We start from the raw sequence: 26,852 nt of genomic DNA, 5'->3' as shown, positions 1-26,852 counted from the left end.
AACTGTCAACTAAAAATAATAGAAAAAATGGAATCATTTTAGAATGCCGTCTAATATAAATCAAATTTGTCATTAATACGGGAAATTTTGTCCATATCATTGAGTAAATTTGAGCTGCTAATCGATGAGGCAGCCATCGCAGATACGATATAAATATATGGCTCTTAATTATAACATTCTAAAATATACCACACCAATGTTCAAAATGACTAACTGTAAATTCTCATAAACAGTTCTATACATATGCATGTATATTTATGGCTTCTGCTGTTGGTACCTGTAAGTCGATAATCTTAGAAAATATATTTTTCATCTTAGTTCGTCTTTTCTTCTATTTTTTCACTCGCAATCAAATTTAGTTTAATGGTTTGCACAAATTTTCAATTGCATTTCACAGATTGGTCGCAGCCATTGGTGACACCTACGGCGGTGCTTTGCTCTTGCACATGTTGACATCTACCATCATGTTGACGTTGTTGGCATATCAGGCCACTAAGGTAACCGGCGTCAATGTTTACGCATTCACGGTCATCGGTTACTTGGGCTATGCGTTGGCCCAAGTATTTCATTTTTGTATATTTGGCAATCGGCTGATTGAGGAGGTAAGTAAAGTTAGTAGAGCGGAAATGATAATAAAAAACCTAAAAAAATTAAGAGTGTAATTCGTCATTTCGATAAGAAATAATGTGTGACTCATTTCATTAGAAGTAAAGCAGGTGCTGCTTATTTTTCTAGGAATATTAAAATTTTCAACGCAATTGTACTTTAAGCAGATTATTATCACCAAAAACGTTTGAAGAGAAAGGCGACATATATTTGATAATTTGATTTAAATGTTATCATTTAATAGTGACTCACTTTCGAAGTTTATCTAGATAGGTGTATATCCGATTATTTGTATAACGAGTTAGATTTTTAAAATTATTTAATTGGGGAATACCAATTATTTTATTAGAATACTTTTACGACTAAATATTTCTTAATAGTGTTGCCACCTAGTTTTTAATGTTAAGTTCATATTTAAACAATTCCGCACAAAATTAAAATACAGGGTCTTCCAAGCTTGAGTTTCTATTTCTTAATTCAATTTTAGCGCCTATTTTGGGTGAGAGTTCATTATTGAAATATTTATGTAGTTGTCTAGTTTACTTAATGAAGGAATATATTATATGTAGGTAACATTTCACCATCATCCCCGAATGCACGCTTACATATTGTGCGTCCATTATTGTTGTAAAATGTCCAAAGAATATTAAACGTATTTGCAGCTCGAAACACAAAAAGATAGAAAAAGTGTTTCTAATAGCGGTCGCTCCTCGGCAGGCAATGGCGCACTCGCCATAGAAAATGATAACCTCAATGATAACCTCATTCAAGCTGTTACGGTGAAATACAACAACGATCAAAGGCCGGTCCAGAAGGTATGCCACCTCACTGGACCAGATGAAGATATACTGAACCGCGAGTGTTCAGCCAGGAAGGATTTATAGTATTAAAACAAGCGCTATCGTCTAGAATGTGGAACAAATTCTTACACAACCTTACGCACAACCTTTCTACTTATAGCGTTCGGAGGTGGCATAAAATTGTAGGTCTCGATGGAAAAAATGTACGCAGATGTTCAAGTTAATTTCTTAGCTGCTCTACGATTCGCCTCTTGATATTCAACTTGTGAGCAGATGAACCCTGAGAGCAGCTTGCATGCTTCAGTTCCTGTCTCCGGTTTTCAGACTCCGTCCTCAAGCACTTGTCTGCTTCCACATTTCTGGGAATATCACTATTGCAGTAATCTTCGACTTCCATTATCAGGGGTATCCTCTGTATTTTCAGTAGTAAAAGAAGTCGCGCTACTTTCCATCCAGTATTTTTTAAGGGCCATGTTATTATTTTCCCCTGCTGCTCAGGCTGCACCAACAATGTTCGAGAGAATGTTTGCGCACAAGATCCCAATCTATTAAATAATCTTGATTTTCAACTAATCCGTTTTCCTGACAACTACTCGTACTCAAATAAGTTCAAGTTCATGCCGCATCGCGACGGAATTCAGTCTCAGTGTAAGTTTTTGGATCATTTTTAAGAAAGCAAGAGCAGGCCACGGAGGACTCTAGTTCGATCTCTCTCCTGTACATTTTCCCTCGGTACAACCTTCAATCATTTATCCCTTCCGCCACCCTAAGAATAGTTGTGCGTACTTCAGGCTTTGCTTGCAAATATTGAAAAATAGTGAAGCTTAATAGAGATACAGCGGCTCCGCTTACTTGCTTATGTCGTCCGAATGGTACAACGATTTAGCTCCAAAATTGTTCGATGCGATACTGGTAATAGCAGAGGAAGAGAAAGGCCTCGTTTGAACATCTTTAAGAAGATCTGGTGGAGGAACTGAACTTACTTGACTCTGATTAGTGCGAAAAAGAGATTGCTGGAACGAATTGTTGAACTCGACCAAAATCGCTTAAACCATTATAGTGACAATGCAGAAGAAGAAAAAGCTTAATAAGCAGAAACCTACCATCTCTACCGTATGTCTTACTGTCTTAGAAGCTAACGATTCAATGGTAATTTACATCCTGTCACCGACAGTTTGTTTGCGAGAGCATTGAGGGCATTCGCTGTTTGACGTTGAAGCAGAACGGTAGTCAGTTCATGTGGTGAAACTATTAATTCTAATCAATTTGGACATTCCTGAAAAATGAAATTTTAATAGAACAATTACTGTGAATATTAATATATGATCTAATTCATTGTGAAATAACTGTAGAAATTGGATATTCCTGACTATCCTTTGTACGACTAAAAGTTGCAGGTTCAGGATTGGTACGCATCTCATAAGTCTTGTAAGAATTGCAGAGCTGGTGCAAGAAGAAGGAATTTGAGCATAAATTAGTGAATTTAGTGAAGACAATTTAAACAGTCCTACCACTCGTTAAATTAAGTAATGAAAAGCGAATATTCTATAAATGGCAAACGATCCATGGGAGACAACTGAAACTTTCGAAAGAACGGTCTTCTGCTAAACAACGAAATCAAACTCAGTATATTACGATATTTATTTTCACCATTGTTATTTATGTAAGCAAGGGGGTTTCTCTTAAAACAAAATCAAGAAGATCAGATTGGAACAGAAAAGTGAGAATCACAGCGTAACTAAAAGCTTTGTAAACCAATACATTATAAAAATGGAAACGAAATTTGTAAAATAGGTGCGGAAAAGGTGCCGCGCGCCGCACAAACATGCGCCAATGCACGGAAATGCACTCGACACAATTCCGCTTTCCATGTTTTTTTCAACGCTACTCCTCCACCCTTTTTTTTAGCGCTGCTAGGATTACCCATTTTCTGCTACTTTCCGCCATATGTTGTTGCCTGACGCACAACTTGCTTTGTAGCACGTTGCAAGTTTCGGTGAAAATATTATATCTTCCGCGCGAATTTCCTTGGTCGCACGGCTTTCGCATTCTCTTCCACTAAACTCGGGCATTCCACCAAACCCGCGTTTGCGCTCAACTTTATTTCACTTTCCGCTTCAACTTTTTCAACAACTTTTTATTTTGCAATTTTTCATTTTCCATTTGCTATTATACATTCTTTTTCCGTTCTTATTACCCACAGAGCTCATCCGTCATGGAGGCAGCCTACTCTTGCCATTGGTATGATGGCTCCGAGGAGGCTAAGACATTTGTCCAGATCGTTTGCCAACAGTGCCAAAAGGCGATGTCCATATCAGGAGCGAAGTTTTTCACTGTTTCATTGGATTTGTTTGCATCGGTATGTATATATGGACACTTGTCATTGGTATTGTTAATGGGGTTGTACTCGCTGTGCGCTAATAGTTAGTGAATGCACTTTTACGGTTATTTTTCCATATAATTTGTGGTAGTTTGTTTGTTTGCTGCCGCTGCTGCAGCGAACTCTCATCAAAAGTGTTCACAAATTTCCCTTTCTACATAAACACACTCACTTCTACATAAACATACACACACATAGCCACTCTTACCCTTAAAAGAAAATACTCAACAGACATTTTAGGCTATGAATCGATATTTGATGAAGGAAGTCTACTAGTTCGAGAGAGATTAAAATTGGACCATAGCAAAATGGCCAAATATAACTCTTTGTAAAATAAAAATTTCTCCTATAATGTTGTTGTTGTGGTTTTTGTTTTTTAGAATAAATAAAAAAAAAGATATATAGTTTTTAAAAATGAAATCATATTAGGTCAAACAAAAAATCTAAATTTAATTATTTTCGTAAAGCTCATTTATACATTTTTATTTATTTCTTCAAGTTATCCAAATCTGGTGATTTTTATTATTGTATTTATTTAATAATCTAAACATACAGCAATTCTTACCGACTATGAAAACACAAATAGTTCAATCAAAAATAAATTAAACTTATAATTTGCTTGTTTCATTTTCTCATAGTTTACAGACAAAGAATATTGAATAATACTTAGAATCTATTTCAACAACTCATTTAGTAACATTTTGACGTGTTGCTTTGTGGAAGAGAAATCTACACCAATATATTTGAAAGCGAATTTAATTCTCTCGAAGCATTGGAAGCATAATTAGTTCTGACCATCCCTCACCAGAAAATATCATGATTATGTAAGCTTCGCTGAGGAATATTGGAATTAATTTTCTTGTCGAAAACGAAAGTCAGAGGAGAATAATGCTTCTTATATTTAATAGTTTTAGGTTAATGAGCAAGCACTGACTTATATAGGAAGAAATTGGATCAGTGAAATTCAAACGCAAAATATAATAGACAAAGGTTCATTATCGTATTCCAGCTTAGAACGCATCAGAGAGGCATATAACAGCTTAAGAGTATATGGATCAACAAAGTCCGATCTAAAACGGCGATTAAAAGCAAATACGGAATATGGTTTGCAATAGGTAATTTAAATAGTAGAAGAGAATTTAGAGTCAAATACCACAGTAAGATCAATAATTTCACTTCGATTTGATAAACTAGAACAGTCAATATAGTAGAAAGGGAGTATAAGAGAACAAGATTTAGATAAGAAATATTAAAACACTTGCTTATATTTAACTTTAACTCGTTTTTTTATCATGTAATGATTTAAAAGTCGAACAGACTTAATTTTTAAACCGCTACACCCAAAAGTATGCCTTAATCCAACATTGAGGTCGCAAACTTTTTTTTCGATACTAACTCTGAAAAAAAAAAAACAAAAAAACGCTGTCATCCCTAAAGTAACTTAATCTTATAATTATTATTAATATCAATAATTTATAAATTAATGACTTTAAAAAATTTAAAGTTCATTAAATTTTAACATCACCCAACTAAATAATTAATATTAAAAAAATGAAATAAATCAAAAAAATTTAGTTAATATTAATTATAAAGATTTATAGGATCTCCTCGTCTTTTAATAAAATGTTAGCTTTTTAACTAAAATATAAAATTCTATAATAAATTTATATGAAATAGCGTATAGCCCATCAACATCAGATTTTGTTGATGTCTTGAGTTACCGAATTCCAATTCCTAACTAAGGAATTCATGTACAAGTGACACTCATGAACTACATCCGAGTTTATTTCAAATTTTAACAGAAGAAATCTGCAAAGAGATGCTGGATCTAAAGAAGAGTAAGCGTGAGGTTCTTTACAATAGACAACGGAAGGAGTACTTGAGCACGATTTCCTGGTCTTGGCTCTTTCATTTTCAGCATAAATTCATCAAGCATTTTTTTGGGCCATTGTATTGTTCATGCATGGGCTAACTTTTTTATGTGCCTCCTTTATTAAGTACACCTGTCGTATGACACTAAGTAATTCTTTCTACAGCTTGGATTTCATAACATTAATCAATATCAATATTACATTTTGGTTAAGTTTTTGTGTGAGTTTACAAGTGTATGTGCATAGCTTTAAATTATTCTAGTCATCAGCTGAGTTGGGGTTGGACGTTTGAGCAGCCTGGAGATTGCCCTTTCTGCTGATGGGAGTTGTCGGATGTCAGTATTCGTATGGTTCATTAAACGGACAATACGATTTGTGCTGGGTTTGCGGATGATTTCTGCTACTGTATCGATGTTGAGGTCGCGATGAATATCTTCGTTTGGGACGTACCAAGGTGCGTTGGTTATACTTCTGAGTTTGTTAAAATGTAGATGCTGATGCATAGGCTGCCAATTAACCCCTCACAGGGCATCGCCACGATAAAAATACCAGTTGCCAACATTGATGAAAGTTAAAAAACGAACTACTTCAGCTCCAAACCAAACTGGCACTCGTAATAAAGGAAATAGTTGAATGGACTGCATCGAAATACTTTCACTTGCTTATGTGTGTGTGGGTTGCTAAAAGTCTAGGCTGCTGTTGGCTTCTTTGTCGCCGGCCAAAGTGCCACTTACCATTTCCACACGAAATATTCAGCATTTATCTTCAACGGCATGTTTGTTTTTCTATATGTTATTTTGCTATTTTCTCACTTTCACCAAGTCTTTTCGTCCTTTCTAAATGCAAGCTTTAAATCACTAACAACTTCTCCGCATTTATATTTCCTTCTCTCTAAGGTTCTTGGCGCTGTTGTCACCTACTTCATGGTGTTGGTACAATTGAAGTGAAGCAGCGTAAGCGAATGCATAAACAACCACACTGACTTAACTAACAGAATATATTACAAAAACAATACTAAGCAGAACAATAACACTGTCAAGCAGCAGAGGAGAAATGGAAATTGAACGCGTGGGCCAAAACAAGTTTGTGTTAGCAGTCGCCTGGAAAATCGGCACAATGTGTGGAGACTCTTCGAGCTGTGACCACCTTAAAAGCAGAAACAACAACAGCATGACTCAAGCAGGAAATGAAAGAGCAAAAATTATAATTTGTTTTTTTGGATTATAAAGCAGGAAATTTATCATTTTTTAGTGCAACAAAATATATTTTTTCACAGCAACATTGTTGCCTAAATTAAACGTATGTACTCGTATAACGGTGCAAAGCACTGCAGATTGTTAACATACTTTGTTGATAGATATAATTTACAGAATATGTCAGCATATTTTTCTTCTATGAATTCTTCTATATAAAGTTTTTCTTTTAATGCATTCCCTACGAGATCGCAAAATTTCGCAATACATTTACATACACACATATTTTATAAGCCACTTTTAAACACAGCTAGCAGTATTTACTTTAGTGAAAAGTACAATAAATAAAGCAAGTAGTGAATCACTTGACGATCAAACATTATAAAATCTGTGTTTTAATATTTCAAAATTTAATATTTCGTGATTTTCAATGTGGGAGGATCAAAGTAGATTCAAATAAACTGGGCGTGAAGTACTAACGATTTTTTATTTATTTAGAAGACCCATCTATGCACTTGGATATATAATAACGGGTGATTCTTCAGCTATTATTTTTTTAAACAGTTGACGCACGTTTCGTTTTTTGTTTCACTGTCAAACATCTTCAGTTTGGTCTATAATTAAACAATGAATCGTCTTACAAACGAACAACGCTTGCAAATCATTGAATTTTATTATAAAAATGCGTGTTCTGTTAAGAAAGTTTATCGCGCGCTTCTTCCATTTTATGGTCAGTTTAATCAACCCACTGAAGTGGCTATTCGAGCTATTGTGACTAAATTTAGAACCAAATTTTCCATATTGGACATCAAACCACTAACACGCTTACATAGATGGCGAACTGAAGAAAATATCGCAGCTGTGTCGGCCAGTGTTAATGATGACCATTAATTATCAACAACGTGGAAAATTTTGCTAAAGGATTTAGGTGTGAAGCCTTTCAAAATACAGCTGGTGCAAGAATTGAAGCCGAACGACCTACCGCAATGCAGAATTTTTGGTGAATGGGCTCTTGGAAAGTTGGCCGAAGATCCACTTTTTTATCGAAAAAATTGTGTTCAGCGACGAAGCTCATTTTTCGATCAATGGGTACGTAAATAAGCAGAATTGTCGATTTTGGAGTGAAGATCAGCCAGAAGAATTGCAAGAGCTACCAATGTATCCAGAAAACGTCAGAGTTTAGTGCGGTTTATGGGCTGGAGGTATCATTGGACCGTACTTCTTCAAAGATGCTGCCAATCGTAACTTAACTGTGAATGGTGAGCGCTATCGTGAAATGATATCCAACTTTTTTTTGCTCAAAATGTAAGTGCTTGACTTGCATGACATGTGGTTTCAGCAAGACGGTGCCACATGCCACACAGCACGCGTAACAATGGGCTGGTTGAGAAGCGAGTTCGGTGAACATTTTATTTCACGTTCAGGACCTGGAAAGAGTATGCCATTGGAAAGAGTATGCCAAAATTGGACTAAGCGGATGGACCATTTGAAGCCCAGTCGCGGTCAACAATTGCATGAAATAATCTTCAAACATTAAATTATATGGACTGTACTATCGATTTAAATACAAATTTCATGCAGTTTTCAAAATTTTTCCTATAACTCTTAAAAAATCACCCTTTCTAACATCCCTGAAATCTGAGAAGTGGCTTTGCAAGGTGGCACTAGCACTTGGCTTCATTTTTCAATGACTCCGCTGAATAGATCCGGCTCTGTTTGAGCCGTAATTAAATGCTGTTGGCTTTGCGGGTTTCAATCGATTGAGCAGGTAAGCCAAATCGCACGATCTTAGTGGCCAATTCACGTCATCATGCGAATGATACCCCTCATCTTATCCTCAAAACACTCATAAATTTATCATAATTACTTAATAATAAAAAAGGCAGTGTGACCACGCGCCCAAAGATGTCTTGCTCAATGCCGAGCACCTTTACCCAGAGAAATCATCTCACATACTCCGTATCTAGCCAGCTTATGTGCCGTATAATATTCTGCAATTTTTTGTGACCGGGTACTCTTATATCAATCACGCATTATTTATACTCTCCGCTCCACTCCCTTTGTCAATTTCTAACGCACCGTCAGTGAGCCTGGAATCTTGATTATTGAACGGCTGTTAGAACAAATATGTATCTTACTTTTTACTTAAAACCTGAAAGCAACCTAATAAGCAGTGAAATTAGATTACGATTTAAAAACTTTCTGTTAGACTTAGCTTCACTCATAAGTGTTTCAGCAATCAAATCCATATATTTGTAAATAAGAGTCGGAAAAGGGTATCCACTAATTAACAGTTAATCGAATGCTTCTTTGATAGCTGTTACTTCCGTTTTGAAAACAGCAATAGCATAGGTAGTTCAAATAAATATTTATCGGGAGCTCTTCGCATAACTCCAGCTTAAAGCCATTAAACGAAATTTCAAATAAAGTTGAAAACAGTAGTAGTGAAAATAGTAAGGTGAGAGTAGAAATAGTAATTTAGTAATTTTCCAAGGAGCCCAAGAAATAATCTTTGGCGCACCTAATTCGAATATTGTACAGTCAACTTTTGGTGGCGTCTATTGCGAACTTCTTTGTTGGTTATCGTTAAAGTTCCATGTTATTCTGGCAACACAATAAACCAATAATCTCTTTAGAGGCAAACTATTTGATACAACTAATAACTTTTAACTTGTTCTTGGAACACTGGGTTGATAAGATGAAATACCTCAGGCGGCTGAAGATATCTGTGTTATTGAAGGCCGCTCTAACGGTTTAAGACGAGACACGTTCTGGTAAGCCAACGTCAAGAATATCAATATGAGCGTTAGCATACTTATTATATAGTCCAGAAACTACAGATTAGGCAGGAAACCATTTGGCACCATTTGCATAAGGTTAGACTCGAAAAGTAGCTGAATATATGAGTGCTACACAATTTGACCAGAAATAACCTTTTGAATCGAATTAACGCCTACGCCGAATTAAGATTAAGTTGGTCCATTGGATGGTAACATTTGTTCGAAAATGGGTAACATAAGAGATCGAAAAGCCGGAATTATTTATTTTATTATGATAATATTGGTATGGCTCAATTACGTATGGAACAAAATATCGGCCAAATGGCCGCCGCAGCCTCCGCGGCACACCTCCATCCGATTGTCCAAATGCCGTTAATGTGCCAAATTATCTCATCCTTTAGCTCTTGAATTGTTGCTGGCTTTTCGACGTACACCTTTTCTTTCAAATAACCCCAAAGAAAGAAGTAAAACGGTGTCAAATCACATGATCTTGGCGGCCAATTGACATCGCCGCGACGTGAGATTATTAGGCCATCAAATTTTTCGCGCAAAAGAGCCATTGTTTCGTTAGCTGTGTCACAAATGGCACCGTCCTGTTGAAACCACATATCGCCCACATCTATATCTTCCTATTCGGGCCATAAAAAGTTCGTTATCATCTCACGATAGCGAACACTATTCACAGTAACTGCCTGACCGGCCTCATTTTGGAAAAAATACGGCCCAATGCTGCCGCCGGCCCATAAACCGCACCAAACAGTCACTCTTTGTGGGTGCATTGGTTTTTCGGCAATCACTCTTGGATTATCATTCGCCCAAATGTGGCAATTCTGCTTATTGACGAATTTGAATGCCCTTTTTTATAATAAGCCTGAATAACTTTAACGCGTTTCTCGATTATGCATCTTTCTATAATTCAAATTGAATTAGTCTGAAATTAAAAAATGTCAAATGAAATACAGAAAAAAACTTGACGTTTAGGTGTAGCTTACATTCAACATCGATCCTTGAAATTTAACCACACTTTAGTAAACCTGCCGAACTATAGGATATAGCTATGCCTTCAGACTTATACAGAAACTGATTGTTCGGATTTTTAGACTCCTCCAAACTTATACTTTATCACACCAGAATGAATCGGCTATAAAACTGCACACCTAGAAATTTTCCAAATATCCTGATGAAAAAGTTGAGAATTTTTATGACAATTTATGAAATTTCTTAAATTTTTCTGAATTTAGAACTTTTACATTATTAATAATTATTTTGTTAAAAATATTTAAAAAAAATGCCATGGCCTCGAAGAAATATTACGAAAATTGTAAAAAATATAAAGTGACTTAATCATGTGAGGACAAGTATATTTATAGTCATCACAATAAAATTCCTTTTACTTTCATGAAAGTGAATTTTCTTGTTAAGTTTAGACAAGTAGAAACAATAGTCTTTGGGTAGCTGACACGCATACGATGCACCTCTCGTCCATTGCATTAAAAGCACACAAAAAAATTCACTCATGAAATTGGCTTGCTGAATAAAATGCCACAACGCTTAAAATTTATCGTACGGAGCTCTGCTGCGGTTAGACCTTCCAACACATAGCATTTTATTTTCTAAGCTCTCGAAAATTGGACTTTATGCCGCACTCTTTAACTGGCTTAAATCTTACCCTAGTAACCGATATGTCATACCTCAAAGGTTCACTCGAGCTATAAACAGTTCTAGCCTGCTTTGGAAAGAATAATACTACAAAGATTTGTTTGATGTATGTGAAAATGAGTGCGCTCTAAGCGCATTGGTAAGTCAACTATCCCATTTAAAATATCAAAAACAAAGCAGAGTGAAAGTGTACTTCTTCTATTTTGTAACGATCTCAAATTTAATAATGCACACCTTGCAATGCATGATGGAATTGGATCAGCAAAGTTTAAAGATTCGAGCGCAAAATGAAGAAATTTCTTTGAAATGCGTTGAAGACTACTGATGTGGCACTGATGATATGGCCTCCAAATAGAGGCGGCATACTCCAGCTTAAACCGTACAAGCGAGGTAAATAGTGGCTTTAGAGTGTATGGATCCGTAAAATTAGAAGCAAAACGCCGAATGAAGGCAAATATAGAATACGACTTGGCGATGACAAAATTCAAACTAAAAAGTAGAAGCTAAGACTACGCCCAAATCAGAAATTGCATTAAGAGCATTTATACGCGAATTTTTTTTTTTTAATATAGGCTAGACTTAGAAAATGAAGCATGAGAAAATTTCTTAAAATTTGTCGAAATATATTGTTATCACACAATGCCACGACATTGTTGAAGTTTGAATGAATCAAACAGACTTAAGGTAGTTTTAAAATATTTTAAGTCGCCTTCATATAAAATGAATGCAGGAAAGTAGAAAATTCGGTAGTAGTTGTGGGCAATGTTATATCGTATTCATTGATTGCATCGTCAGGTGTTGCACAAGGAAGTATTCTTGGAAGTATTGTTTGTTTTGTTTAATGATATTTCTCAATGATTTTTAAACGCATAGTATGTTTTATGTCGGCCATAGCCGAATGTGTTGGAGCTTGGCTACCATTTGGAGGTGCGTAGGTTCGAATCTCTGAGCATGAAACACTAAATAAGAGAAACAGTTTTTTCTAATAGCAGTCGCTCCTCGACAGGCAATAGCAAACCTCCGAGTGTATTTCTGTCATGAAAATTCTTTGAAATTTTGTTACAACCAGCTTTGATGACATCCTAGCTTTTGGTGTTGTTTTTGATTCCCGTTTCACCGTCATTGCCCACTGAAACTAGAAACTACCAAAAGCTTATTCTCTTTTGTTCGACGTAATAGCAAGGAATTTACTGATTTTACACTCTGCAGCTCCTATGTGTTTTGTTTGTTGACTCAAGGCATGAATGCGCACCCGTAATTGTGAGTCCCTGTTGTACATCGTACATTGCGCATTCAGAGGAGATTCGTATGCTTCGCTTAACATTCTTTATACTTTGCTCTCAGGTAGTTTCATATAGTGTTTGCAAATTGACTTGAATTTAATGGCAGAACTGGTTGATCTGTGCTGTTAATGTTCGTCTTAAATACCTGCAACTTAACAATTTGTTTCATATAAACTTACATCGGACCAAATATGATTTAAATGAAGTTATCACTAGCCTGCTTTCAAAGTTGGATAAGCTACTAATAAAATATATATTTTTTTTTTGATATTTCATTGAATAGAGATTTTCTCAAAGGAGGTTTGCATATATGTAAAAAGGGTTGTAAGCAGAAGTTGCGGCAATAAGGAAGTTATAGAGCATAAATTGAAGCTAGTATCGTGCATCGAAAATGGTCGAATCGTCCTTCACGTCATCAAGTAGCCAAAAAATGTGTTCATTGAAAAGCCGCTGACATTGTCTAAGCCGTTAATGGTCAAGCCGTGAATTCGTCGGATGATACCAGCCGTTCCTGAATTAATTTTTTAAACATTTCATAATATTATGTTTATAACTTTCAATCATTTTGTATTTAACTAATTGAAATAAATTACTTTACCGAACATTTCAAGGTCAAAGAAAACTCTATTTACTTATTTCTATCACAAGAATTACTTGTATTTGTATAATCTATCTCAATTGTAATCTTAATAAATAAATATATGGTATACCCGAAGAAGTTGCCAAGCGCATTCTTTAAATTATTTGTTGGCAATATATGATAATAACAGCGAGAAAAGTCCGAAACACCTCAATTCTGACATACTTACATACATAGCGAAGCTTATCACCCCAATTTTTAAAATGCCCTTGGGTGATTAGGATCCGCAGTTAAATATGATTAACTCAAAACGTTTAATTATTGCCGAATGTATCTCTCTGTCAATATGTCAATAATTGGGTACATATATATGTATGTATATATACATGTTTGCATGTTAATTTTCTCTTCAAATTATAACCAGATAGCAGATTGGCAGATACTAGAATCTTTATCAGTTATAACCGAACTTCTTCTTCAACTTGTGATTCACTTTGTAATATTTTCCTATACTTTTTATCGCCTTAATTGATTTTTTCCATTATTTTAAAATTGCTTTGAAAATATCCAGCAATATTAGGCATAAATTGGCATAGCTATAAATTTTATTTTTTTGAGATATGCACAATATTTTATATAATATAAGTAAAGTGATTGAGTGTTTCTGAAATTACCTGAAGATAAAATTAGTAAGACTACTTCAGAGCCATTTATATTAAATGCAGCATGATGTGTTAACATGAACGGTGATAAAGAATCATGAGCGTTTTTTGAAGTCCATTCCATGTTGCCGTTGTGCCAATAAGATCCCTTTTGAGATTCAATCTTGATTGATGCCATTAGCCGTTAGCTTATGTGTTGGCCGAATTTAGTAAAGCGCGCCAATCGTTTCTTTTTCGTACTAACCCACAACAGTAGAGCACACCAATTTAAGCCAATTCTTTCTCAACCTTACCTTTTCAACGCATCGAATACTATCAAAACTGGAGTGTTTGTCTCCATTCGGACGACGTGATCCTAACAGTGGAACCACTGAACGATTATTCGCTCTACTATGTCTATGTCCCATGAAGCCCTCATGACTCATTGCAACATCAGCAATAAAAATTGAGACAAAAAGGGTGATTTTCGCTCGTCGAGAGAGTACTTCGCTACTCACTTGCCCTCCGGAAAAACCAACATGATCCATATATATGAAATACCTTTCAAGAAAACCCAACCCCTTCTATGGGGTCACTATTTAGTGGTCAGCGTTGGAAAAGATGATATCCAATAGCACAATGGCAAGAGGGCTAAGTGCAGTATCCAGCTTATCACAGGAGCACTGCCTTCTACCTCAACTAAAGTTCATAAGACTCTATTGGACCTCCTCGCCAGAAATGTTCATGTTGTCAATGGTAAATTCCGGATTTAGACACTCGTAAATTCTCGGAACTATTCATTTAAATTACACTGCTCCTCAATTCTCTTTTGAAAGTATTTCTTTCACAAGAATGCCATGAAGATGTGAACGCGATAACTTTAAGGATCTTGACCTAGGGTGAGTCGCTATCTTCACTGATGGCTTAAGATGAAACAACAGGGTCGACAGTGGCATCCACTCAAAAGAGCGAAAGCTGAAGCTTAGTCTGTGGCTACCTGACTACGACAACTTCTTTAAAATTGAGCTAATGGCAAAAAGAAGGGCTGCGTAGTAAATCAGAGACACGTCTGCTCTAGCACATGTTATCACTATCTACTCCGCCAGTCAGGCATCTATTAAATATATACAGTGACAAAATACTTCATAAAAGGCAGCAATTGAATATAGCGCTATTCTAAAAATGCTGGCTGTGCGATACACTCAAGGACATTCAAGGAAATTGAATCGCAAACAGGCTGTATAGAACTGATGTTAAATCAGTAAACTCCTGAAAATATGCGTATACTTTTTACCTAAATGTAAGCTCTAGATCAAATCTGTTTACATCTCCCAGCCCAACATCTGATGTACCACGGATCCCACTTTTAAGATAACTAGACAGGTCTGGCCTAGAAGGAATGAACAGAGAACTATATTATTCATCAGTCTAGCCAGCGTCCATTATTTCAGTAGTTGGTATCATCAAATGGCACTGCCTATTGGGAACACATTTAAAACTTATGAGGTTTCCTTTAGTGCATTGGTTGCCCGTTCAAAGACATATTTTCCTCGTTTACGACTAACCTTATTCATGTTGCTTATTAATGCATCTTAGAAAAAGCGCGGTTTTCAAGATCGCTAATATCAATATCGGAGACATATGGCAGAGCTCCTACGGCTCGAATAATTTTTTCCAACACTACTTTAAAAAGTTCATACGACAGAGAGTAGCTGCACTCGAAGTCTTATTGGGTATCATATGTCTCGGAAGATTCCTTTCACAATTTGAAAGAGCTGCTGGTATTGCAGCGACGTTTTGGTGGTCACGAAAGTGGCTCTAAAATCGACAAAGAAAAAGGACTTTGTATATTGTGAATACGTGGTGTATAGTTGATTGATAAAGTCCAATATTTTGGTTGTTGATGGGCTTCAGTTTTTCATACAGCTGCCTGTATGAACATTTACGATATGTCCAGAGGACAAATTTCGCGATAGTTAATGTAGATCACTAACAGGTGGTAAAAGCCTGCCAGTTACCAAGGTACTAGTTTCTCCTTATAGGAAATCACCCCTGCCTTGAAACCTTCTATGAGCCGCCGAACTCTCTGTCGAGCTTTATTCTACCGGCCAGTTTCATTAGCCCTTTGCTCTATCGATCCCACATGGCTGGCGTTAAGTATAGGCCGTGTAGCATTCCTCATTGTACCTGTTGATTTTTTATTGGAAGGATCGATGAGTTTTAGACTACTCCTGCACATGGAGGAAAATCACGGCATGTGTCATGTGCCATAGTTTGCTGAGGGGCGGCTGCTATTAGAAACACTTATTTTTATATATTTATACTTATCGTTACACTAATTTTTATAAATTTTAAATATTCGTAATACATATTCTTGTATTTTATTTTACTTTTCGTGGTCGTCTCTATCAGTACCAAGGCAAATTCCGCCATATTCGAATGTGCAAAGAAAGGTATTTTGAGTAAAGATACTTTTTATTTATCAGGTCAGTCCATAAGTTCGTGCGTATTTTACCCCTAATTTCAATTTTGTACGATTTTTGCATACAATCGCGGAATATAACGGAACTATTTATACTTTCTGTGATATATTGTGCATTCAGCAAGTGATTTTAATCGCGGATAGAAGCACATGTTAAAAAATAAAATGGAATCTTCGAACGCGTATAAGAGGAATATTTAGAATTTTTTTTTATAAAAGTGGTAAAAATGCAACAACTGCTGCTGCAGAATTAAACACTGTTCACGGAGAGGATACCGTGAGTGTAAGGACTGCGCGCAAGTGGTTTTCAAAATTCCGAAGTGGTAAGTGCGACTTGGAGGATGCCCCGCGCGCTGGTCGTCCTGAAGTCTTTAACTCTGACGCCTTGCTCGAACTCGTGGAAGCTGAGCCAAATTTGACAGTCGATATGATAGCTCAGAGGTTAAATTCATCACGTGCAACAGTTCACAGGCTCCTGGTTCAGTTGGGAAAGGTTTTAAAGCTGAGAAAATGGGTTCCGCATAGACTTTTCGTCGCCAACCTTCAGCAGAGAGTGAATGTGTGTTCTCAGCTGCTGCAACGGCTTGAAAATGAAAGTGTTTTGAACCGTATCGTTACTGGTGATGAAAAATGGGTCCTTTACAATAATCCTATTCGCAAACGCCAATGGTTAGATAAAGATGAAACACCAGAACCGCCCCCTCGAGATGGCATTCACCCCCGATGAACATGGCGAAAGGTTCCATCAGGACATTGCGGCTATTGAAAAGCGCTTTAAAGGACAAGACATTACGCATATGCTTGGCGAATACTGTGGGTCTATTTGTCGCGATACTGATACAAATGCTTACAAACAAAAAAATAAAAGGCCTAAGTTTCTTTAAAAGCATTAAAATTTTTAATGTAACAATTTTTAATTTTAATATAATAAAATTAGTAAAAAAATTCGGGGTCTTATATCTCTATTGTAATGCGGAATGAAATACCTTTCTTTTGATACCCACATCGGCATAACTCATGCAATTTTTTTTTTAATTTCGAACAGGTGGCAACCCTGTGAAACATTGTCAGTGGCAACACCTAGGTCAAAAGTCTAGAAATGTGATACACTATCTGTGTGCCCAATTTCATTCAAATCCGTTAAGCTAATCCTGAGATCGTGTGGCTATACAGATATGCATACAAGAATTGTTCGTTTAAAGTTATAAAATACAAAAAAAATTGTACGTGTATATGAAAATCGCCGATACACGTTATTTTTATTTTTTATCCCCTTTCCGAAAAAGTATATTTGGTTCATAGGACATAATGTGTGTAACGCGGTGTTATGGCTGTATAAGGCAGTTATACGACCTATTTTATCGTATGGTTCGGTAGTTCGGTGGAAAGCTCTAGGGAGAGAGTACAATTCCGAATTATTCGGCAAAATACAAAGATCAACCTGTGCAATAACGGTCGGTGCAACAAGATCTTGTCCTAGAGAAGCTCTCAATGCACTGACACACGTTATTCCAATAGACCTACATATAAAGAAGACGGCAACCATGAGTGCATTTAGGTTAAATGCAGCGGGTCGCTGGAAAGAAAAAACGTATGTCTATTATTGCGACAAGCTCAGTTAATCACGGTGAGGACTGACTACATCGTCCCGATGGTTACGTTCAATAGGAATTTTGCCACACTCTTTCCATCTAAAGACGAACGGAATAAGGGATTCTCTCTAAACAACTTCGATACCACAGTCTATACAGATGGCAGTAAAATGGATTGTGGTGCTGGAGCTGGTATATATTCTCATAGACTTGGAATTGAAAAATCTGTGCGTCTCCCTAATACCAGCAGTGTCTTCCAGCCGGAAGTTAGGTGCGGTCAAGAATGCATTTTCCTTAAAATACCTTCGAATTGCAGATTGTAAATGGAGAGACCTGACGAAATGCAAAATCAGCAGGACGTTATGGCCCTCCTACAACCTCAAGCAATCGTCGACATTGATAAACATGAAACGACGGGACGCCTGTAGACTAACGGCAGTCATAACTGGTTTCTGGTCTATCGGAGAACAAGCCGCCAAAATGGGCATCTCTCACAACACATACTGTCATAGTTGTAAACAACCGAAGAAAAAGGAAACAATCTTCCATTTCCTCTGCGAATGCCCTGCCCCATGGAAGGACAGAATGTTAACCCTGGGCAAACCGCTGTTCGAGAGTCTCGAGCAACTGTCTGGCTTAGACGTCAACAACCTAATAAGGTTCCTAAACCGCACAGGCTGGATATAGTCTTGCTGTAAATAACTGTTAAACAATTTGGTAACGAGGATGTGGCAACAAAATGGTGCGGAAGCGCTAGTTAGATTCTGGATGCATCACCACTCTAACCAACCAACCAACCAACGGAAGTGTCCAACGTTAGGCAGCACGATTGTGTGAAAACTCAGCGCATTATGTGTGAAATGAATTTAGAGTAGCTAATGTATGCATAAAAGGCTGTATAATTCCGTTCGAATATTACAAACAACTGTTATATTAGTTTTTACATTGCCTATTGATTGCAAACAATCGTATCGTAACCTAGCGCACGAGTACTCTGAACGTAGATATACTTCCGGCCGCAGTCGACATGGCGTATGAGTCACTTGTTTACTCTGCTTACACATGTGTACATATTGTGTGAATGTGTGTATATGTGTATGCGCGTTTGTATATAAGCATAAGTCAACATCAATTATTTCTTATCAAAAGTAAATGTACATACATGATTAATTTGTAACTGTACATACCTACATATGTACTAATGATGTTCAGCGTGCACTGCAGAAGGTTGGCGACAAAGGAGTTAATGAGGAATTATTTCAACTCTGATTTATCTTATCATTGTGGCATGTTGTCGCTAGCGTATGTCACGTAATTTACCAGCGAAAAGAAATTAAAAAATTGTAAGTACGTAGGAATAGGTGTGTGTTAAGGTGTTTCCACAAAAACAAGAGCCAAGCAAAAACAAATATTTAGTTTAATTATTACCGAAACACTGGAGTGCAGTGCTGTGGCATACGTATCAGTATGGGTGGCTGCTTTTGATGAGCTGCGCCTTGATTATTTCGTTTTTCTTTCCTACCTTTTGCTTGTTAAATTGTGATGTGAGTTTGAAACATTTTTTTCCTATATGCCACTTAAGGCGTAGTTTATTGGCTTGTGGGTTGTTGGTATTTTTTGTTCTTATTTCTTAGGAGAACGTCACTAACTATTTATGGTATAAAAGTTTTAAATTGTTTTTTTTTTTTTTTTTTTTGGTTTTGTACACACTTACATATGATAGAAGACAGCATGATAATATGATTTTTCATAAGTATAAGCGCTTCTGTGATACAAGCACAGAATGACAAAGCGATTTTTCTTAATTTAGAAGCATTCTACCGGACTTTTTTTATCAACGTTATGTAAGGCTGGAACTCCATTAGAATTGAAATCAAAAAGTATCATAGAAAATGTTTCATATGAACACTGTACTATAGATTGACACATCAAATGAGCTGCAAATTGTATCTAAGCTTCTAAAATATTTGTTTATTAATTTAATTAATGAAATAATATAAATGAATAAATTAATTTAATAACAAGGACAAGTCACTTAAGGACTCCTTCTATTGATGTTTTATTTGTTCATTTAAGCCAATGTTTTGGACCGTTAATTATGTAATATATAAACTAAACTTTTTTAATTAATTTACAGAAATAAAGAAACAAAAATAAAAATATATATACAGGAGCTTGTGTTAAACTGGAATTTCAAAGTTCTAATAAATAAACTCATAAACTAGTTTGCTGTGTTTTTTCTGCTTTTAATTAATAAGTTTGAGCATAGCATAAATAGTTGCAACAATCAAAGACAGCATCGAAACATGTGAGGCAGCTGAGCTTGCTAGATAGCAACTGTAATAAAAACAAAAATTTCAAATTTGGAAAAATATTTTTAAGCAAAACAATATATTTTTTTATATCACAAATTGTTTCACACTTACGTGCTGTTCTGCACAACGGCAGTCATATTAGCGAAGTCTGCATAGGAGGCATTGCCCATAGTGACGTAGGACGTTAGAGTCGCATTCGAAACTGGACGTTGGCGTGTAAGGATGGCACCAAATGTACTACCTGTGTTATTGTAGTAGCCGCAAACGAGCGCATAATTGGTATTGTCAGTCATCAAGACTTTTATTGTAACATTCACATTGGCGGTGGGTACAAAGACATAACCGCCAGCTGGTGAAGTTTCATTCGATGAGACTACTGTTGAATTTGCCAAACTGTAGCTAACGGTGGTATTTTCGTAAAGCAATGTATTACTAGCCGATACGGTTAGATTGAGGTATAAGCCGGAGGTATTTGTAAAGATGTTGAGACCGACACAACTCGAATTGCTTGCTGGACTGCGGCTCGCCTCGTACCATTCGCCAACAAACTGTAGACGAAAAATAAATTTCGTTTGTAAATTTATACTACATTCTTTACATATTTATTACAAATAATTATTCCACTTAAAACACTAAAGCATTGGCTACTATAGCCTTGCCATATTATGCTTAATTACTTCCTAAAAAGGTTACCTCTTTCTCACTTCATGCTTTAAACTATTAGAAAATTTTTATTATATAAATTTAAAGCCCTATCAAAAATTTTAACTCCAAAAATTTAGTAAGTTGATAAAAATATTTAACTTTTAATACAAAAATATTTAACTCTTTAAACTGTTTAACAAATACATAATAGCCACTTCCACCCTTCATTGGGTGTATGGCCGGGCTCCTACTTCTATTTGTATTGTGCGTCTTGATGTTCCAAAACTTTTTAATTATATTATTGTAAATCACTTAATTCTTTACAGATGTTTAACTCTTTAAATTGTAAATTTTAAATAATGTAAATAATGTTTAACTCTATGAAAAATTGTATCGCCATCATTTTTTTCAGTTTTTAAAAACCTCTTTGAAGAGTAATAATATTTAATCCAAGCTCCTCAAACAAACTTATTTCTCTAAACTGTTTAAGCTTTTTACCCCTTCAAATTATTGACTTCTCAAAAAATTCAAATTTTAAGCTTTACAAAAATTTTTAAATTATTATATAAAATCAAAAAAATTGTAAATCTTTCAAAACTCTTTCCCCAACTCTTTAAAAAATTGGTACCTCTTCAAGCTATTTTAAAAGGGTTAACCGTTTCAAAATCATTCCTTTAGCTTTTTAAAAATATTTAACTGTTCAAAATTTTGAATTTTCAAGAATTTTACCATTCAAAAATATCTAAATTTTTAGCTCCAAATGGTTTTTAAATATTTGAAAATCTCTAACGAGTTGTGAAAATTTAATTATTCAAACTTAAAAAAAAAGAACTTTACCCCTTTCGAAATATTGAGTACTTAAAAATGTTTAATTGCTTAAATATGGCACTTTTGGCTTCTCAAAAAAAAGTGTAATCTTTAACTCAGTTTTACATGTTTAGCGCTTTCTTTAAACTTCTAAAAGTGTCTCACTTTTGAAAAAAAAATTTAAAACTCCTTACAAGATTTTGCTTCTTCACATTTGTCACTCTTAAATTTGTAACTTTTCAAAGCTTTTTAAGTCATTAATTCTTCCAAAAGTTTTAAACCTAAACATTTCTCAAGCCTTTAAAAAACTGAAAAATTTCTTTTAATTTTTAACTATTGATTTTCAAAAATTTTTAACTTTGCAAATTTTTGAATCTTTAATACACTTATCAATTTTAAATTTATCAGACTTTTTTAACAAAAAATACCAAACTTTCGTATTTCGAAATGGGTCAACTTTGAATTTTAACAGCTTGATAAATTTTAAAATTGATTGGTGAAACAAGGCATAAGTGCATAAAAAACTCCTCCTCTAAACAATTATACAAATTATAAAATTTGCTACGTACTGCCTAAGATTTTTTGTAAAACAATTAACTTCTAAAATATATTTGCTTAAAAATGTTTCACTCTCTTAAAAAGGAAGTTTAAATCGTTATAGGTATTTCATTTTTTACATCTATCGACGAATTTCAAGTATTGAGGCGAAGTAAAATCCGTTTAAACTACACTTTTACACAGTGGATTTCTTTCTTTGAAAGAAAAAGATTTAGCAATGCTTGCATATTAGTTATAGACGAATTTAATTAATTATTTGTGTGTTTCTTTAAACATATTTTAGCAAGAGTGGACGTGGCTATTAACCGATCTTGTATGTCAATTTTGATTGAGTTGTTTCAATTTTGGCTTGAATTGTCCACCGGAAGCGCAAGCAGACTTGGGTAAATCGACACCATTTTGAAGATATTCGTGCACACCCACCATACATATATACATATCATATGTCTAAAGACATTTTTTTCCATCGATCTGAACTGAAAGCAGTAAATTTTGTATGCAAATATTTTATTCTAATTTCTCTCCTTTAAACGACTATTGTCCTTATTCCTTCTTTAAGAATTGTAGTTGCATTACAATACAAATATCGATAAAGATCCAATATTTTTTTTTTTAACTTGAAAAGCATATGACACTCACTGAGCTGTTAAGGCTAGTTAAGCTGGTGGCATTTTGACACGAAATTTGTGTATTATTTTGTGCCATAACGCTACTGCTGCAAAGGCAGAGTAATGCCACAGTTAGTGCGTATTGTAAAAACGAATGCATTTTTAAGATTCCTTCGCGATTATTCAAAAGCAGTAGCACAGTTAATAAATCGAATTTTTGTTTTGAAATTGTACACCGCGTTTCGTGGAACTCGTTCGAGTGGTAAAACTAAACTGAAAGAGGACGTATTTTCGATCATTTATATCATGTCGTTATTAATATCTTCGTAGCTGACACATTTTAGCGCATACCTGAAAGTCTTACTTTGAGGCTCAGTATTGTTATTTTGTAGATAAAAAATTGCCTCCAATTACAAGAAAAATGAGTAATGACACATTTACCATAGGTTATCAGCTATTGAAAAGTGTAGATGTGTACATGTGTATATATATTATACTTGGCAAAAGAAATATTTTATTTATTATAAATATATATATATAATTAATATATTATATATATTTACTTATATTTATAAGCAGAGGTAGATATTAGGCAGTGCGGGAGGGTTTTCGGAGGCCCAAGTCTCCCTATTTCATGACAAGGCAATCTTAAAGAATAAAAAATAAAGAAATCAAAAGTATAAGTATAAGTATAAGTATAAGTATAAGTATAAGTATAAGTATAAGTATAAGTATAAGTATAAGTATAAGTATAAGTATAAGTATAAGTATAAGTATAAGTATAAGTATAAGTATAAGTATAAGTATAAGTATAAGTATAAGTATAAGTATAAGTATAAGTATAAGTATAAGTATAAGTATAAGTATAAGTATAAGTATAAGTATAAGTATAAGTATAAGTATAAGTATAAGTATAAGTATAAGTATAAGTATAAGTATAAGTATAAGTATAAGTATAAGTATAAGTATAAGTATAAGTATAAGTATAAGTATAAGTATAAGTATAAGTATAAGTATAAGTATAAGTATAAGTATAAGTATAAGTATAAGTATAAGTATAAGTATAAGTATAAGTATAAGTATAAGTATAAGTATAAGTATAAGTATAAGTATAAGTATAAGTATAAGTATAAGTATAAGTATAAGTATAAGTATAAGTATAAGTATAAGTATAAGTATAAGTATAAGTATAAGTATAAGTATAAGTATAAGTATAAGTATAAGTATAAGTATAAGTATAAGTATAAGTATAAGTATAAGTATAAATAGTTTTAAAGATTAATCCAGACTATACATACCTAAGATACCATACCCCTCAGATAAAATTTGTAAGAAAAACTTAAGAGCTGCTAAAAACTATTTTTGGTAATTTTTGTTAATTTTAGTGTGAACATTCACGTATTTGCAGCTTGCGTCATCTGTGGATGAATGCCAGTTAGCTTACACATGGTTTTATTTTCCGCTCCAAACGAAGAAAAAAAAAAATGTTTTTCGTAGCAACAACATTTTTCTCTATCGATACCCCTTTTTGTGAGTATCTAGAAACACCAGTGCGCAGATTACAATTTGGAATGATTTTTGGCGTTTTTCGAACTGCTGATTGATAGAAATATGACTGAGCTCAGCTATTTCGATTAGATAATTGCGCTACTCTTTGCATGCATATGTAGGTGCATAAACTATGCAAGTGTAAATGAAGTCCGTATCTACACTAATAACAAATCTAACAGAAAAAAATATATATAATGTACTTTTATAGGTTGAGATATTGTATATATTGAGATATATATTGAAGACATTTGTCAAAATTTTTCTTGTTTGGCTGATTAGAAAAAAAAGGGGGTTTTTTTTATTAATTTAATAAAAAAGAAAGTGGAGCAATAAGGAAAGAAAATCATTTTGAAATTACTCTTATCAACAATATTGAACAACAAGGTAGCAATTAACAAAGTTGCGGATGAAGTATCCATAACTAAGCTCCAAAAAAGTCTAACTCATTTATGTATTTATATACATACTTATATGTGATATACGAATAAATATTCCTATATATTTATAAACCTTTTCTTTCCAGAGCCCGGAGAACCTAAAAGAAATAATTTTCGACAGAGTTGAAAAACTATTTAAAATATTTATAATATTTGAGTGAAGCAATAATTTTGCGGCCCAACTCCTTAATAAAGTAAAATTCCAGTTTGCGTGCATTCGCAACTTTTCTTGGCGGTTCAATGATTTTTTTGTTTGTTAATTAAGAGTTTACCTGAATTAAGGGGCGCTGCAGCCGAAATATTCCAAAAAGTTTTATTTAAATCATACTCGGAAAAATGAATTGGCTAGGGGGGCTGATATCAAAATGCTTTGAAAAATCGTACTTATGGTTTGATTGAAGCTGGGCTGGGCTGGCTGGTGTGTATATGGTTCAAATGTTTGTTGTTATATAGAAAATATTCTTTGCCTTTTAGGATAGTACTGCTTAACATTTTTGTGAGTAAATCGAATAAATCCTTCGAAATCATTAAAATTCCTTATCTTACAGCACTGCCCTTTATTCTTGCATACTTTTACAGATCATACGAAATGTCGTCGCAGAAATGAATCGCAGTTAGAAATTGAGAATATTGCGTTTGCATTTTAGGTGTCTATCGGTCAGATCCTAAATCTGAGTATAAAAGGTGGGAAATTCATCTGGGAATATATTCATTAAAAATTTTCGATTTTTTGACTGGAACAGAAAGACGACCATACATTTCTTAAAGTAAAACATATTATTATTATTATTATTTTGAAGTGATTTAGCACTGCAATCGGAAAGATCTATTCCACCCCTTCATGGATTCTATTTCAATACATTTTAGTATTTGTCCTATTTTATTGAATTTTATTTCCTGCTCTGATAAAATATGTTTACCCAGATGTTTGTCCCGCTTATGCGTCAGTGCTGGGCACAATGGGAGTAAATGGTTGGCGGTTTCATCTTCCTCCCTCCAGAACCTGCAAGTTCCATTGGAATCCCAGGTTAGTGAGATGAAAATTCAATCTGCAATGCCCTGTTAGAGTTCCTGGGGTGGTTCCAAAATTCATCTTATTTAATTCTTCTCTAAATCGTTTTAAGTTAAGGCTGACTTTAAGTTACCCTTACTAAGCCACCAAATGGCTCTTCGCCTATAAATGAAGAGGCCGTCCCTTTCCTGGTTAATTTATCTGCTATTTAGTTCCTAGTAATTCCCGTGTGCCCTGGAACACAAATTATCCGTACCTGATTATTCTAACCAAAGACATTCCGGCACCAGCTTTGATGTAACCTTGAAACAGTTGAGAGCTTTGATTGCTGCCTAACAGTAAGAATAACTATGCTTTTGTTGTTATAGTTATAGTACATCATGAATAAATAATAGAATCATAGAAATGTTTGTATTGTATGTAAAAAATATGATAATTCGATTGCAGATGGAAATAATATTCTCAATATTTTATAGTAGAATTTCACGAGGGTTTCTTTTGTGGAACATTTTAACTCTCTAGCTTCATATTTGACAATTTTTTGCGAAAAATCCAAAAAGTCCTTCATGTGGGATATTTGAAGACTAATATATTCCCCGAAAGCATTACCAGAAGATTTCAGTGACAGTTACCAAAGACACAAAAGCCGCCTATATAAATGTTTAATTGGAATTAAGGGAAATACTCACCTTCCAATAAAGAATGTAATATTGAACGAAAAGTATAGTTATAAATTTTAAAAAATATTTTCTGATGAAAACGCAAACCAACTTTAAAAGCTTAAAATGTACAATATATACGTATGTATGTCTGTACTCGTGCGTGCTTATGTGATATATTCGGCCATGTATACAAGCAATTTCAGAAATATTTTATGTTCTACAAATATGTATTTCTACATTGTCTTTTATTTTGCATGTATATTTGTATATCATAAGAAAATTTGGTTTTTTTATCTAATCTAATCTTAATTATCTATATTCAGTCAAATATATAGCCGAACTTTATCAATAAAACGAATAGTCTTCATTTAGTGAACAAAATTTATTTTG

The 26,852-nt window shown here is 34.5% G+C and overlaps 2 protein-coding genes across 2 annotated transcripts in view; one reads left to right on the top strand and one right to left on the bottom strand.

The window, feature by feature from the left end:
- The window catches only part of LOC129245978 (odorant receptor coreceptor), a 42,671-nt gene extending 35,434 nt beyond the window's left edge, over positions 1-7,237 (top strand). Inside the window, exons 6-8 of the mRNA XM_054884452.1 lie at positions 398-602; positions 3,610-3,765; positions 6,554-7,237. Of these exons, the coding sequence (XP_054740427.1) occupies positions 398-602; positions 3,610-3,765; positions 6,554-6,604 (412 nt within the window). The 3' untranslated portion in view covers positions 6,605-7,237. The remainder of the gene's footprint in view (positions 1-397; positions 603-3,609; positions 3,766-6,553) is intronic.
- Positions 7,238-19,893: 12,656 nt separating this feature from the next.
- On the bottom strand, positions 19,894-23,055 carry LOC129253014 (uncharacterized). Its single transcript, XM_054891227.1, has 3 exons — positions 22,832-23,055; positions 20,294-20,730; positions 19,894-20,204 (listed from the first exon to the last, which is right to left on the bottom strand). Exons 1-3 carry the CDS (start codon positions 22,958-22,960, stop codon positions 20,114-20,116), a joined length of 657 nt encoding a protein of 218 aa, XP_054747202.1. The 5' UTR covers positions 22,961-23,055; the 3' UTR covers positions 19,894-20,113.
- Positions 23,056-26,852: the final 3,797 nt, after the last annotated feature.

The sequence above is a fragment of the Anastrepha obliqua genome, chromosome 1 (genome assembly GCF_027943255.1).
Source record: "Anastrepha obliqua isolate idAnaObli1 chromosome 1, idAnaObli1_1.0, whole genome shotgun sequence".
NCBI lineage: Eukaryota > Metazoa > Arthropoda > Insecta > Diptera > Tephritidae > Anastrepha > Anastrepha obliqua.
Note: the sequence above shows the minus strand (reverse complement) of the source record. Positions and strands in the feature narration are given on the sequence as shown.